Consider the following 16,010-nt stretch of genomic DNA (forward strand, 5'->3'; position numbering starts at 1 on the left):
ACAAGATATAAAATTATACATCTACACAGTGCTTAATCACATATAATATCATGCATCTCGTAATAACAATTAGTAAATTAATTCATGAAGAACTTACTATAGTTCACAAGCTTATTAAGAATATGTCAATGCAGTATTTGTTTTTTTTTTTGTGTGTGATTCTTGAGGATTTGACATATTGGTTTTATACTCCATTATTATTTTAGTTTATACATGGCTTTAAATATACAAAAATCAATGAGTTTTTTGATTAAAATTTTAATAAATATGAAATGGTTTTGAGATAATATTTAGACAATTCACTGTCGTGTCCTTAAAAATAATATTCTCTACAATTTTAATAATAGATGATTTTACTCTAAGATAATTTAGAAAAATAAAAAGAAAAAAGAATTTTATATTTGATATAATGACCATATCAGTTTATAAATATTATTAAACCTATATTAAACCTAATATACTATTAGGAGGTATACGCGTTTTTATTAAATAGGCAAAAAAAAAAATAGTTTATTCAATTCAATGTGAAAAAAATTTTGGATATAACAGATAACCAACATTATAAATAATATTTGGACTAAAGCAAAAAATATGCTATTACATAGAAATCCAAACCCTAATAATAACATTAAATGTATATTAATATTATATTTTAATACAAATAATGTACAAAAATAGGTATATTATATCAATATGAATACATAGTATCAGAGCTGTAGCTAGGACTTGGCAAAACTGGCCCTTGAATAAAATATACCATATATTATATTAATAACATAAATTTTATTTAGAATATGGGGAAAATAATTACACTAGAATAGCTATGCTATAATACTTGAGTATGGCGTATTGTGTACAAAACTATTACAATTTACAAGTGTTTAAAAAATAATATGTCATTAATTCATTATGATATAACACTGAGATACCGAGTGCCCAAGTAATATTTTAAGAACTGTTAGTTACAAATAATGTGTTTTTATTTTTATTTATAGAAGCTTATACTGCTGCTTATACCCCATCTCAGCGCACAAATGACAATTGTTAACATACATAATAATAAACATAATGATTTTCAAAATCGATTATTATTATTAACTCATAGATGCTTGTTTAATTTAAAATTAGGATTCTAAATATTTTATTTTTATATTTTTAAGACCTTCATCAATTTATTCATATTTATGAGTGGTTAGGTTAGGTTGGTTAATAACTAAGTAGCTGTGTAATTACTCCTATTTTACTAAATAGTCTTTTTGTATCACTCCATGAAAGGAAACACTTGTGAAAGAAGTTTTAGTAAACTGAAAATTATTAAGAACTATCTAAGGTCTACAATGTCACAGGAAAAATTGACAAATATAAGTATTATATCGATTGAATATGAATTGGCTTCAAAAATTAATTTTGAAATGCATAAAAGTACAATTATTTTTTAAATTATTATAGAAGGTTATAAGTTTGGCAGTTTTTTTCTTTTTAAGTATAATAATTATTACAATAGCTAATAAAAATAAAATAAAATAACGAATGTATAAATCTTTTATATGTGTAAGTACGTGGGCGATGGGGAGGGGGTAAACAATTTTTACTAGGGCAAAAATAGGTTAAATGGTCAGGAGCGCAAATTAACATTGCTATGGCTCTGCACACTAAATATTAAGTATTATCTTCTGCACACACCACGCACACACATAAAATATTCTTGAGAATGTTTCTATTTGAGATACAATTATTTTTAATATTAGTGTGCGTTATAATATTCACGATCACGAGTATCCTGATATCCATATAAATTCAATAATAAAATTAAAATTATTGTAAATAATACATCTTTTATTCAATTTTCCACTACATATATACCGCAGTCAATGGATTTTCTTTGTTGTTTGAAATAAAAACTATATCACATGAAAATATTAAATAATATAAAAAATAAACTTAATCAGATAATTTATGACATAGTTTAATACAAAAAAAATAAATTATTTTAACATTGCGAAAAATCCAAATTAGAAATAGCTTTTTTTACATTTTCAATCCACAAAGGATTAGTATCAGTACCAGTATCAGTAGTTAGAAGTGTGGATAAATTAACCATAAATGTGTCAAGATTTTCATTGGTAGGTGGCTCAATGTTATCTAAAAAAAAAAAAAATTTTAATTATAAATTATAATAGTTATAAATTTAGCTTATTGAAATAATTAAATAAGATTATGAATAAAATAAAATATTATACTATGTGCTAGAAACTTTAGAAAGTTAATCATTTAACAACTTCCAATTTATTATTCATTTTGTACAGTTTACAAAACAAACTAAAAAGATAAAGACACAATTTGTTAGTCTTACATGATTTAAATAATGGGAATATTTATTTTTATAGACTATTAATACAATACAATTTAATTATATAATGTGATAAACTGATAAACATATGTAAAAAAAAAAAAAATGAAAAGAGAACATGTTACGTAATGGGCACTTGTCTGTTTTACTCTTCTAAATGCAAGATGCATATGCATTTTAATACCAAAGTCGTGATAAATGGCATATAATGTTTAAAGATTTTTTATTTTTTAAGCACTTCTGCCCAAAAATATAATACACAATAATAAAATCAATATATTTACTTATTTCGCAGTTTGCTTAGAATCCAAAATAAAATTTGCATGTCAGTATTTAATAATATTTCAATTTACTTAACTAGTTAATTATAATCAATCTACATCAAGATAGCTGGATAACAGTGACAATGTGAATCTATAACTATTGATTTTTATTTAATTTTAAATTAAGATATTTATTAAACTTATGAGTACAAATAAAATATATCATTATACCAATAGTCTAATGTACAATATTTATAAATTACGATTAAGTGAAAGGTAAAATGTGAATTTCTTTACCATAAGCAAAATTCAAAAACATTAATAAAAACAAAGTTATCATGAAATATAATTTTATATCTGAATTTCCTTTTAACTGTGGCATAAAAGTACTTTATCGAACATTATTATTTATTTGTTTAAAGTTAAAATAACCTAATAAATAAATATACAAAAAAAAACATGGGTAACAAAACAAGTAGTTTACACAGCCTGGCCGTTGGAAGTTTAACATAGCTGTATGTATAACAGAGCTATATAAATATTAATAGGTACCAATGCAAACAAATGTTAGTTTTGCATACCAAATCATAAAATGCTTTCAATTTATAGAGAGGAAATGCCAAAGAGTAAAGAAACATGTGCCAACCACTAAATTTACTTTTTCCAACTTCAAATACATTAATATTATTTTATTAATTATCCAAAAATGTTATGGGCAATTTATGTATTTTAATGTGTGAAGTTATATTTTTAATAATTAATAATAAAAACTAACAATTACTTCAAATTTTATTTACACTATTATCTTCAAAATGTTATTTATCAAGAATCAAAAAATTATAAGATAAGTTAAATAAATATATGTATATATTTAAACTGGATTAAAGAAAATGAAAATTGGTCAACATTTTGTTACTTAAAACTGGAAGTATTATACTACGAGCAGTTAGAACTTTAGATACACGATCCTTTGAAAACTCCAATTCATTATTAATTTTACAAAAGTAATAAGGTTAACTAAAAGAATTTAGATGCAATTTGTTATTCTTCGATGATCTTAAGATTTTACATACTTAATTCTTCAATATTTATTGGATAAATATTAAAATAGAAGAAAAAAATTAATTTATTTTATCAATTTAAAACATTTACCCGGGAATGAAATGTCAGCAAAAGCATCTAGAAGTAAAGGTCGTAATTTATTTAAATACTCTTCATATTTTGAACATCCAGCTTCGAGTTTCTCTATATTAGCCGTTAATTTGACAATGCCATTTTCCATGTTTTCAATATGTTTATCTAAAACAGATACTTCTTGTTCCTGGTCCGTTACCGTTTTACGGAGGTATCTTAGTTCACTGTCTCTAGCTATAAAAAAATAATAAATGATAAATAAATAATAGTAAATACAATTTAACAAATACCAACCTTTATTGAAAATTAAGAATTCATCAGAAAATATTGGTATGTCATAAACTGTGTTAATGTTATCATTAGATGGTTTTATTTTTATTGATTCTTGTTCCTAAATAAAACAAAATACAGTTATAAATAATTATTAATAATTTATATAAAATCTTAATTTGTAGTACATATTTTTCATGCAACAATTTTTAATTAAAGTTTCGATAAAAAATTAACCTTTTTTAATTTTGTATTATCAGAGGGTTTTTCTTTTTTTAATTCTTGATCCTAAATAAAATAAATAAATAAACAGTTAATTACTATTAACATTGAATTTGTAATTTATAATATCATATAATGTTTTCTATCTGACTTTACTAGTGTCACTGGTGACATTAAGATTATTAGTATTACTAATATCACAAGTGTCATAAATAGGGTGTGGATTTATATGTATTATAAATTCAAAAATATGTACATATATATATGTATTTATTTTTATCCAAAAATGCAATTAAAAATACAAAATATGTAAAAAAAATGTTTTTAATCTAAAAAAAAAATTATAAAATAAGTGTATAGGTACGTAATTATAATTTATACAACACTACATTAGATTATTATTTTATTAACATTAATTATGAATATATTCAAATTAAGTTTATTCATTGGAGTTATGATATTCTTTATCGTCAACAAAACAATTGACAATCATATACTTTTTTAGGTTATCAAAAGCAAATCGACGTCAATTAGGATACAATATATTTTTTACATCAACAGAAGTTATAGCAGCAAATTTAAAAGACCGTAAATCAGTAAGACTAAATTCAAAAGAAGTTTGCGTATCGCAAGGTTAGTTTAGTTTTATTATTGCGTGGTGTGGACTATGGAGAGTTGAAACTCACGATTATTATTAGCACACACATACGAACTGGAGAAGATATAAACACATAATATAAATGGGCGATACAGTACTTATTTTGTAAATAGCTGAATATTTAACAAAAATATGTAATATAAGTAAATTATGTAAAAATATGTAACTAAGATCAAATATGTAAAAATATGTAATATCAACCATAGCTTAAAATAATCAGATAGTCCTATAACATATTTCTATAAAGGAATCATTCGAATATTATCATTCGCAACAAATATGTAAATACATACAAATCCGCACCGTAGTCATAAATAACCCATATTCCAAGTACTGATGTAGTGTTAATTCTACCTCTATTCTTGTAGAAAAACAACACAGAGTATTTTAACGCTTTGGCAAATTATACAATATTAAGAACTCCCATGGAATGTGGTGTATAATATAAGAGTATAAATAAATGAAACAGATAGAAAATACTATAAATTTGTGATATATAAGTATCATACAACTATTTTTATTTAAATATCTTTAGTATAAAATGTTAACTAACCTTTTTTAATTTGGTATCACCAGATGATTTCTCTTTTTTAAATTCTTCATCCTCTTCATCCTAAATAGAATAAATACATAGTTAGTTAATAATTATTAACAATGAAGTAATAATTTTATAAAATCTAAATCTGTATTCAATATATTTTTTATCCAACTATTTTCATTTAAAGCACCAATATTATCATGGAATTATTAGCATACAGTAAGTTTAATAACTGCTTATTACTGAAAATAAATAATTTATATAATAGGTGGATGATTAAAAGGTTTCACTAACAATTATTTAAGAGGACGTTATACCCGCATGTGTTATCTCTATCTTACTTATGTAGATCATAGCAAATTTGCGTTCAGCAGAACATATTTTGTGATGTTAGCTTTAATATTAGAGTAAATTTACCTATTATCAAATTTTAAGGTAAGAATATTATCTAGAAAATGGCATATGATTTTATTGATATTATCATTTTAAAGTGAATTATAGCTATGTAAAATATTACAACTTTAAAGTATTCATATCTCACTTTAAAATGATAATATCAATAAAAGCATATGACATTTTCTAGATATTGTTCTTATCTTTAAATTTGATAATAGGTAAATTTACTCTAATATTAAAGCTAACATCACAAAATGTGTTCTGCTGAACGCAAATTTGCTATGATCTACATAAGTAAGACAGAGACAACACATGTGGGTATAACGTCCTCTTAATATCTTATATTATAAAACGCGAAGAGGTTTGCCTAAGACCCACTTACATAAAATTTTTGTGAAAATAAAATAATTAATAATCAACTAACTTCTAGGATTTGGGTATTAACTTTTTTCTTTTTCATTTTACGTTGAATAAAATTTTTATATGCATCTGTCTTTTTATAAGCTGCTAATTCTTCAACATATTTTACTCGTTCTTGTTCAGCTGCTGAGAGATATAGCTAAAAAAAAATTAAATGTTACAAAATTCCTATAAAAGAATAATTAAAGATTTTTAATGATAATTGGTGGATAGTTTTCTAAATATTTATTTCTGTATTTATTGAAAAATAACATGACAATTCTCTTCTCTATAACATATTATAATATAATTACTTGTTTTTTATCTGCCGGCAACTGGTTCCATTCAGCAGCTAATACTTTAGTTATTTCAGCAAATGGTAAATTAGGATTTTCTGAACGAAATTGTTCGCGTCTGTCATTTAAAAATCGTATATATCCTGTAAATATAGACAACTACTTAGTCTATTTTTAATAACTAAAAAAATTATAATAATTAATATTTAATTACCAGAATGTGGAGGTCTTGGAGCTGTTTTGTCGCGTAAACATTTTCTACGTTTTTTACCTTTTACATTATTCTTATCAACTTTTTTAGGAATACCATTTTCAATAAACGCATCATCTTGATCTAAGAAATTTAAAAATTAAAACTAGTTAATACATATCAATAAAAAAATACAAAATTACAAATGTAAATAAGTACCAACCTGATTTGTCTATAGACTCGGCGTTTTTAGATTCCATAATACTTTCAAAATTTTATTAACAAAAACTAAACACGCAATTAATATTCATACAAGAATTTTATCATTAGAAATTCTGATGAAATTCAAAACACCGTAGAATAGTAAAAAAAAAAAAAAACGATCGTGTAAAGTAAACCGTAAAATATAGTTTTTTACACCAAGAAGCTCGATTGCAACCGAATGGAATGGCTTACATGCTGGAAATGTGGTCGGTCACGTAGAATACGGATCAATACACGTTTACACGAACTCAATATTTTATCGATATTAACTTTTTAAATTTTTAAACATAAATACATAATATGAATACGGCGTTGCTATTTTCACAAAACACGCTTTAAGGGCAACCTAACAGACGGAAAAACGATGGTTTTTACTCGCACAGAAGCCTACGAGCCATAAGGAAATCGACATTCAAATAAGACAGAAAACTGGAAAGAGAATGCGAGACGCTATAGTACGGCGGCTGTACACGGTTAACAACGATATCAGTTGTGTACTTGTGTTTCCAATCGTAAAAAGGTAAATAGTCATCATGTATACAACTACCACGGTCGTGTTATCATACGACTGTAATCGACAATCGTTCAGTACAGTCCGCGCGAAGTGAAGTTTCGTGTTTATCGACTGGCTTATGTTTTGTTATGATGACTTTTTCGTGTTTTTCAATTGTAACAACACTGGGCCCAGGGCCAGTAGGGCCACTGTTCTACGCAGTAATGCAATGCGCATAACAAAATTGTAATATTAGGTACAGTTATGGTCGCGATGATAATGTAATATTATTATTATTATTATTTTTGTTAATTAATCATGATTACAACTTACATTATTATATCATACTTATCATAGGTACTCTGCAAGTCAGAAGTTCCGTAGTTTGTACTAAATACTCTCCTCTTACACTTATAGTTTGCTGTATCTGGTACATTTGCATTTTCTACTGTTTCACTATTTTTTTTTTTTAATCCTTAACTATTTTATTATGTCGGCTTTACTTTTGTTTGTTGTTTTAATAATAACAGCAAAAAATGGAAACGAGAAGTTGCAATACAGTAATTTTTACTAGCAGATTTCATAAAGATGGTTCTATGGTTAGATAAAAAAATAACAAATACTTTAAATAAAATCTTTAATATTAATTTTGAAATAGGAATATCTTATAACATATAATTATATTTATAATACTCTCCAATATATCAATAACTAATAAGTAGGTAGATAATAACTTAGTGAACGAGTATCAAAAAACAATTAAATGTTTCAGTGTTCGAGAAGTTTAATTTTTTTTCAGTATGTACTATATTCATTACATTTTTCTCCCGGGACTTCTCCAAGTCAAGGTTATCACTGTATTAAAATGTGTAGTTTTATTCTGTCTAATGTGGCAAGTAAATTAAGCCGGTGTGATATCATTGAGGTTGAAGTAATGAAATCCACGACAAAATATATATAATATCTATTTTGTCATAATAAAATCCGTCTATTTTTGATATTGAAATTAGATCCATTCAAATAGAAAAAATGTATTATTTGTTGTATAGTAGGTAGTAGTTGTAAATGGCTTGAATGTTGAAACACCTATGCGTAGTGATAGTCTACATGCTCCAATTATTCAATCACTATAAATAAGTATATTATTTAAAACTTAGTTACTAATTTATCTGATAAACTAATTTACTAATCAACTAGGTATCTCTGTAAAATTATTTGTTGTTATTTTATCTTAATTACTTAACAAATAAATTGACTTCTATTTTGTTAATTCGTTGAGACCTTTTTTCAGTATTTAACTAGTATTTAAAGTAAAAATATCTTGTCAAAATAATTTTTGATGTTTTTATAATATGACACAAAAATTGAAATGCAAGTTCTTGCAGAATCAATTATATACAAAAAAAATGGTTTTTGTTTTTGTTCTGCTTATTACTTTTAATTTATTTTGCTTTGTGTGTTGAGAGTGTCATCACACAGCTATAATATGACTTTTAAAGAAAATAATACATTTCAGAATTATAAAAGTTTCTATGAGTACATATTTGTTCTTAATTCGCATATAGTAAAATTTTTATAATAACTCGATGAACTAAAAAATTTTATTTGTTATTTATATACCTTAAGTTGATTTTTAATAATTATTAGTATAACAAATAATAATATATTTATTATTATTTTATTTATTTAAAAACTTTCAATGAAACAGGTAAAAATACTAACAGGTACTCATATTAAATAACTTAAAAATGTGCCAACTAAAACTGGGTAAAAGGTATTATTAATCATTAAGGCTTGGGAGTTTATGCATTTTGCATTTTTTTTTTTTGAAACTTTTTAGACGATGCTCTTCTAGCCACAAATTTATTTCATTAGCATGTGAATCTGAACAACTAATTTTTTAATTTTGCATTTGTTGGTGTTTATTAATTTTTGAGTCATTTTTTAACATTTTTAGGACATTTTCCCACATTTTTACTGATTTCACATTAGTTCATTTCTTATTGTTTCTTGTCGATAGCCATTATGCCGATAACTTATTTAAAACTTTGTAATTACCACGGACCAAGATTAGAACTTATCCAATTTTATCTCACCGATTACAGTTGTCTTGTAGTGAATATTATTTTTTATGTCATATTTTGAGTAATTTGTAAGCTTTGATAAATGTGTATATAATTTTATAGCAAAATAGAGTACAATTTAAAACAAATATTTGTAATTTTTTAAGGTCATCAACTTCCGAGCCCTATAATAATCATATTTAAAGTAAGTTTATAGTTATAACCAGCTATATTTATTGACTTCATTAGTCATAATATTGTAATTTATAAGTAATTTTTTTCTTACTATTAGAATTCACTGCCTATTTATTATTATACACGGAAAAAAATAAATGTTAATTGTTAATACATACCTAAATATTGTCTATTTAATTAAAACTTATCAATTTATAACATCATTCTTTTAAATTGAAAAATCATTTTAAATTTCTAAGAAGTATACAGAATATCTTATAATTTAAAATGCTTAACTTCATAACATTATAGAATCTTTAATTGCACAAACCAAGTACTACAAAATGTAGTTTAATTTAGAAAATCAGAAATTTAAAATCAATTTTAATGATTTTTTGTCAAAATGATTCAGTCCAACCCAAATAAGTTAAAATCTTCATCTAATTAAATTAGTTTTTTTTAAATGGTTGCTTAAAGATATAGCTTCAGCAATCACTTGCCTCATAATGTTTCTTTACTTGTATTTAAGAAATAAAAATAATATCTATTACTAAGTTAGATTATGCTGAATTTATGAAATGGAACAGATTTTTATATAAAATAATTTATATAACCATAAAATATAATATATATTACATATGCAACTTAGTCAATGTCCTAAATAATATATTAAATTTATTTTTCAAAGAACTCTTATGACAAGCAGAGAATAGCTCACAGTAATTTGTTTGTTTTGATAAAACTTATGTATCAAACAAATTGTTCTATGATTGTTATAATAACAAAAAAAGCAAGTAAATGGCTGTAGTAAGAGATATTATCAAATACTATTTAAATTTGAATGAAAATAAAAAATTATTTAATTTAAACTTAGGTATAAAAAGGAGTATTGACAAAAACAATTTTTGATAATTATGGTAACGATAACTAAGGAATTATTATCTAAAATAGGTAATTGAAGAGTTACATAAAATTTATTTTGATGTTGTAACTATGGTAATTGGTAAGTAACATAGTTTATGGTGAATCTTAAATGCTTTGATCATAAAATGATTTGGTCATGAATGTAATATACAATAGTCACCACTAACCGAGAAAGAAAAAAACATTATAATTAACAGTATATATTGTAGTAGAGTAAATAAATGTAGCTCAGTGACAAACATGATTGTCATCACCAGGTGAATGATCTGTTCTATTTATCTTAGTTCATAGTTATGATTAGGGAGCGGATGTTTATGCTCTTAAAAAATTTAAAAATATGCATGCAATTATGCACTATAAAGTATAAAAATATGCATCAATAACATTTTTTATTTATTAAAAATTTAAAATAATAAATTTTGTTAATCTGAAAATAATATACATTGGTATATATTAGAAACCTAGTTACCGACACGAGTGAAAACCGGCTATTCCCGGTTAGCGCAAAAATTACATAAGCCTTCAGCTGCGGGACATTTTGATCTATTAATATTAGTCATGTCGAATTCGTTAATATAATACAAATAAACCTCAAATATGCACTAAAAGCATGATGAATATAGAAATATTATCAAACAAGTAACAATTAAACAAATATGCAAAATTAAATTGATAAATTTGAATTCTTTGAGTGATGAAACAAATTTCTATCTTACTTCATATTAATTTAGATGTTATTAAAAAATATGATAAATGCATAAACATCTGCTCCTTAGTTATGATAATATTATAAATTAATTGTATACATAATACAAAAATCTGATAATAAAAATAAAAAATATAAAATACACAGAGTATTTGATATTTAATCATAAAGTAACTAATAAAATAATACCTTTAAAACGTTAAAATCATATATTATCAACCATAGAAATATATTAATTTATTTTCACCAATAATACAATTTTTAAATTTATATTAAAAACGATATGTGATTAATTACATAGTGAATCACGAATCTTACTGTTTACAATAGTGTAAAATTAATTCAGATATACAAACTATTACAATTATAAAATATTTATGCATAGAGTATCTAATAAATAATAATTAATACAATAATGATTTTATTGTACATTAAATTAAAATAAAACTAAAGCATCATCAGAAGAGAGTCTAAGTGTATTTATTTATTAGCAAAGTAAAAGGCTTATGGTAAAATTAATAAGTCAAATTGCATTTCTATTAAACAATAAAATTCTAAGGATATGTTAAATATGAGTGGAAAGGAATGTTAATTTAATTGTCAATATATTTATCCATAATTTATATACAATTAAACAATATAAGTATTAAGAGGTATAATTCCTATTAGTTAAAATGATCATTTTAACTAATGAAATTAATTATAACAAAATTCATTAATAATAATACATTTAAAGATTCTTTTTATCAGCATCAGATGTTTCAAGTGGTTCTTTAAGTAATGTTTCACTCTTGTTTGTCTTGTCTCCTTGATCTTCAGATGTTTTTATGTTTTTATTAATACACGGGCAGGATGATAGCAATGAGCAAACTTGATCATCCTCAGCATTACCTTCAGAATTTTCAACCGGTGTCCTGAACCAATTTAACATGGGCTTGATAATACCCCATAAGAAGAGCAACAATGGCACAAGCACACACGGTACACAAACCATTTTTTAAAAATTTGATATCGACCTAAATCAACTGAAACATAAAAATGTTATTTTTAATAATAAAAAAAGGCGAAAAAGTTACTCTACTATAAAGTAACTATAAGTGTCAAGTGTACTTCATTATTAAGTAGGCCACTACAATGGATGTGCTAAATTTGAATTCAATGACAAATCATTACAAATAAAAAAAAAAAATGTGTGAACAGAGACAAATTATAATGTTTGTATTATATATTAATATTGATAAAAGAAATTAATTTTTCTATGAATTATATGGTAAGTTAAACTTATTTTTGCTAAAAATAAATCATTTATATTGTATAGTAATTATTAAAATGTTATTTCATATTTTAAAAAACAGTGAATATTTCCCTTATGGATACCTTTTAATGGCAGGTACCTCTATACAGTGGACATAATTTTGGAAACAAACTACAAACTTTCTAAAAATTAAATTCTTTGAACGGTGGACAAATTTCAGCGATCGAAAATGTTTGGTATTTAAGCCTTTAAATACTAGATATTGTTGGTCATATACTGTAATATCATTAGCTGTTATTAATTTATAAGTCAATACCAACATACTGGTATTGACTTATAAATTAATAACAGCTAATGAGTATAGAAATAGAATATAATTATATTAGTAGTGACAAACAATTAAAATTTTTTATTTCAATGAAGTCAAAATTAATTTTCAAATCATAGGTTTAAAATTTAAAATATTTTATAAATTTTAATCATAAAGTAGTTTGCAAACTACTGTGACTTTAAAAAATGTTATCTTCAAACTCTTATAAAAAATATGTGATTCTCAATACTTTTAAATTGTTATAGAAACAGCTTATAGAAGATTAGAAAAGTAATCAATAACATGTTTCAATTTTCACTTTAAGGTAGTTTTGAATAATAAATTGGATCTACTTTGTACTTTAAAGAAGTCAAAATTAAAAATTCTCAGTATTTTTTTTATAATTAGGAAAAACAAACTAAAAATTAAAGAAAACCGGGAATTTTTACGCAAATTAAATGTAAATACTTTCAATACCAATTCCGGTAAACAATCTTATGTTCAAACTACTTCCTCCAATTAAAACCTTCCCCATTTTTATTTAAACATCAAAACATAATTTTACTTCTTTTATTTCCGAGTTCATAGAGCTATTTATTCCGTCTCTCTTCTAATAGCTTTATTAAGTAAACATCAATTATAATCATCTATACCTTAGTAAATTTATGTCATAATATTATTATTGTTTCATTTTAATATGCAAGCTAATTACATTAGATTCAATTTGATATTCTTATCTTAATTTTCTTTATTAAATATTACATAATATGAACCTACACTACTTTAAAATAATCTATATTGTATTTATATACCTATTTAAATTGTTAAGAGTTGTATTGTTTTAATTGTTAAGCTATAATGGTTTATTCTAGCAACTAGTAAATAAAAAATAAATAAATAAATATTACTAATAAAATAATTATTGTTTAGTAACTACACTTACCAAAACTTTCACAAATTTCACTCAGAATGTTTTTTTCATTGTATACAATGGGATATCATTAAATTAAAATTTAACAAAATCCATTAGTCATTTACTCAATTATAAGTTCCACTCAACACCTAAAGTACAGCTTAATTAATTTTTTTTATAGTTCACTTGATTAAATATTTGTTTTAAAACAAGATGGCTTGTGATCAATTTTTATTTTTAAAAGTTACTAGATAATACTGATTTGTGAATTCATTGAATTTTATATTTTATATAAGGTTTTATATTTAAGGATTCAACCAAAAAATATCTAAACTAATAAAGTAATCAAACAATTGAAAATAAAAGTATATTTATACAGTTCAATAATCTATTACATTTTTTTTTCAGTCATCAGATGTTTAAAAAAAAATGAATGATCGTAAATTACTTAATTACCTAATTTATTATACATTGCATTTTTAGATTTAATTATGAAATTCTAAGTTTTTTTAAATTAATTTATGACTTTCAACTTTGTTAAATTTACAATAAAATTATTATAGTAAATAAGTATTAATAATTTTTCTTTTTTTTTTTAAAAAAAAAAAAAAAGGTAAATGTTATTGTGAGCCATTTAGATTTATATTTCTTATTTTTCTAGCTCAAAATATATCACTAATCTACCATAACCTTTTGTGATAATTGTATTTCCTTAAAATTACAATTTACGTTATTCATTGTTAAATTTACAGCATTAACATCTAATTACCTACATGATATACTAATTGATATATAAAAAAAAAATGAAAAATCCATAACTTTACAAAGAAAATATTTTGTGGCTAAAATGATTAATCAATCTTTTAAACATATTAATATTAATTATTAGGTAACATAAAATATAAGTAATCCAATACTTTTATTGTATTACTATCAAAAATACTTATTCAAAGTGTTTAATAAAATGTGATGCTGGAAACGTGAAGGTGCTTAAGCAAACTCGGTATGATTACATCTGAAGTGACCCCCATGTGTATACCCTGAATGTCACCATAATTTAGCATTATTTCCATATATGTATAATCAAACAATATTTTTACATGAAACTGTGCAAAAATATTCATCGTACTGATGACATTATACAGTGAGTTCCGCTCAATGTGATCACATTGGTTCAGATTATTTTGTTTCTATTAACCGGTTGATTCCGTTTAAATTAAAATAAAGTAAAGAAAATCTCTATTTTTGATTGTATGTGAAAATCTACTAATTTCATTTTCATATTAGCCTGAAATTAAAATCCATATTCATTTAATATAATATACGCATGATATTTAATTATTTAAAATTAAATAAATAATAATGTTAATGTATGTGCATTGTACCTATAACTTTTGGAACAACAGAAAAGTATTGTTTTCAACATATTTTTGAATAGCTCTTTTAAACTTTTTTAAAACAATTCTTGTTATTTTTTAGTGAAAGTTTGAAATACCATTAAAACGATAAGAATGTTCTTAGAAATGATTCAGTTATCCTATACTTGGTGATTCTAATAAAAGATTTGATTCTATAAACCAGTGATCACATTAAGCGAAACTCACTGTATATGAAATTATTTTATTCAGTTTAAACCATCTTTTAAAAATACATGAAAATTATTTTCTTATAATTTTTCCAACAATAAAAAAACTGCTCTATGATGAATAAATATGGTGGAAAAAACTTACAAAATGTAAACGACGATTTACAGACAATTTTGTAAATCGATGAAACACTCAATCGTAGACTTCGAACACTACCGGATACTTGCTACTTTTAAGAAGAAAATGACAATTATTATTGTATTATTTTATCGACAAGAAATACTAAAAAAATACATTTGTAGCACAATTCAGAACAATAGTAATTTAAGTAACACAAATAATTTGATGTGTTTATACTGTAATAATAACAAGCAATTACTACTCATTTTCCGTTCCCTCGTGAACGCACTGATAACGGACCGATAACGATGATCAGATGTCATGTTATTATAACGATAACAATAATTTCAACTCTCGACGCGGGATTTTAGAAATTTAAACAACGATTAAATTATTTATATTTTTGTAAACCTTACAGGTAGCCGCCAGCCGGTACTCAGTAGGTACATATTACAATATTTAAGTCAATAATAATTAATAATTAAT

At 23.9% G+C, this 16,010-nt stretch overlaps 2 protein-coding genes across 3 annotated transcripts; both read right to left on the reverse strand.

Moving 5' to 3' along the window:
* Window positions 1-1,815: 1,815 nt before the first annotated feature.
* On the reverse strand, window positions 1,816-7,481 carry LOC113556629 (high mobility group protein 20A-like). Its single transcript, XM_026961695.1, has 8 exons — window positions 6,940-7,481; window positions 6,741-6,860; window positions 6,545-6,669; window positions 6,256-6,390; window positions 5,451-5,510; window positions 4,042-4,138; window positions 3,766-3,981; window positions 1,816-2,142 (listed from the first exon to the last, which is right to left on the reverse strand). Exons 1-8 carry the CDS (start codon window positions 6,974-6,976, stop codon window positions 1,991-1,993), a joined length of 942 nt encoding a protein of 313 aa, XP_026817496.1. The 5' UTR covers window positions 6,977-7,481; the 3' UTR covers window positions 1,816-1,990.
* A 4,291-nt stretch (window positions 7,482-11,772) lies between these two features.
* Window positions 11,773-15,790, reverse strand: LOC113557455. Of its 2 annotated transcripts, XM_026962986.2 has the most exons (3): window positions 15,549-15,790; window positions 13,849-13,967; window positions 11,773-12,365 (listed from the first exon to the last, which is right to left on the reverse strand). In XM_026962986.2, the coding sequence occupies exon 3, from the start codon at window positions 12,332-12,334 to the stop codon at window positions 12,071-12,073; it is 264 nt and encodes an 87-aa protein (XP_026818787.1). In that variant the 5' UTR covers window positions 12,335-12,365; window positions 13,849-13,967; window positions 15,549-15,790; the 3' UTR covers window positions 11,773-12,070. The 2 variants fall into 2 exon arrangements, with proteins under 2 accessions (XP_026818787.1, XP_026818786.1); XM_026962985.2 differs by lacking the exon at window positions 13,849-13,967 and having other exon boundaries at window positions 11,775-12,365; window positions 15,549-15,789.
* Between the last annotated feature and the right edge of the window lie 220 nt (window positions 15,791-16,010).

This window comes from Rhopalosiphum maidis, chromosome 3 (assembly GCF_003676215.2).
Source record: "Rhopalosiphum maidis isolate BTI-1 chromosome 3, ASM367621v3, whole genome shotgun sequence".
Classification (NCBI taxonomy): domain Eukaryota; kingdom Metazoa; phylum Arthropoda; class Insecta; order Hemiptera; family Aphididae; genus Rhopalosiphum; species Rhopalosiphum maidis.

Excerpts from the sequence above, each read along its gene's own strand:
- LOC113557455 (XM_026962986.2), bottom strand. The coding sequence starts at position 12,334 with ATGGTTTGTGTACCGTGTGTGCTTGTGCCATTGTTGCTCTTCTTATGG.
- LOC113556629 (XM_026961695.1), bottom strand. The coding sequence starts at position 6,976 with ATGGAATCTAAAAACGCCGAGTCTATAGACAAATCAG. Across the intron at positions 6,391-6,544 it reads TGCCGGCAGATAAAAAACAA|CTATATCTCTCAGCAGCTGA; the intron begins GTAATTATATTA and ends ATTTTTTTTTAG. Across the intron at positions 4,139-5,450 it reads GTGATACCAAATTAAAAAAG|GAACAAGAATCAATAAAAAT; the intron begins GTTAGTTAACAT and ends TGTTTTATTTAG.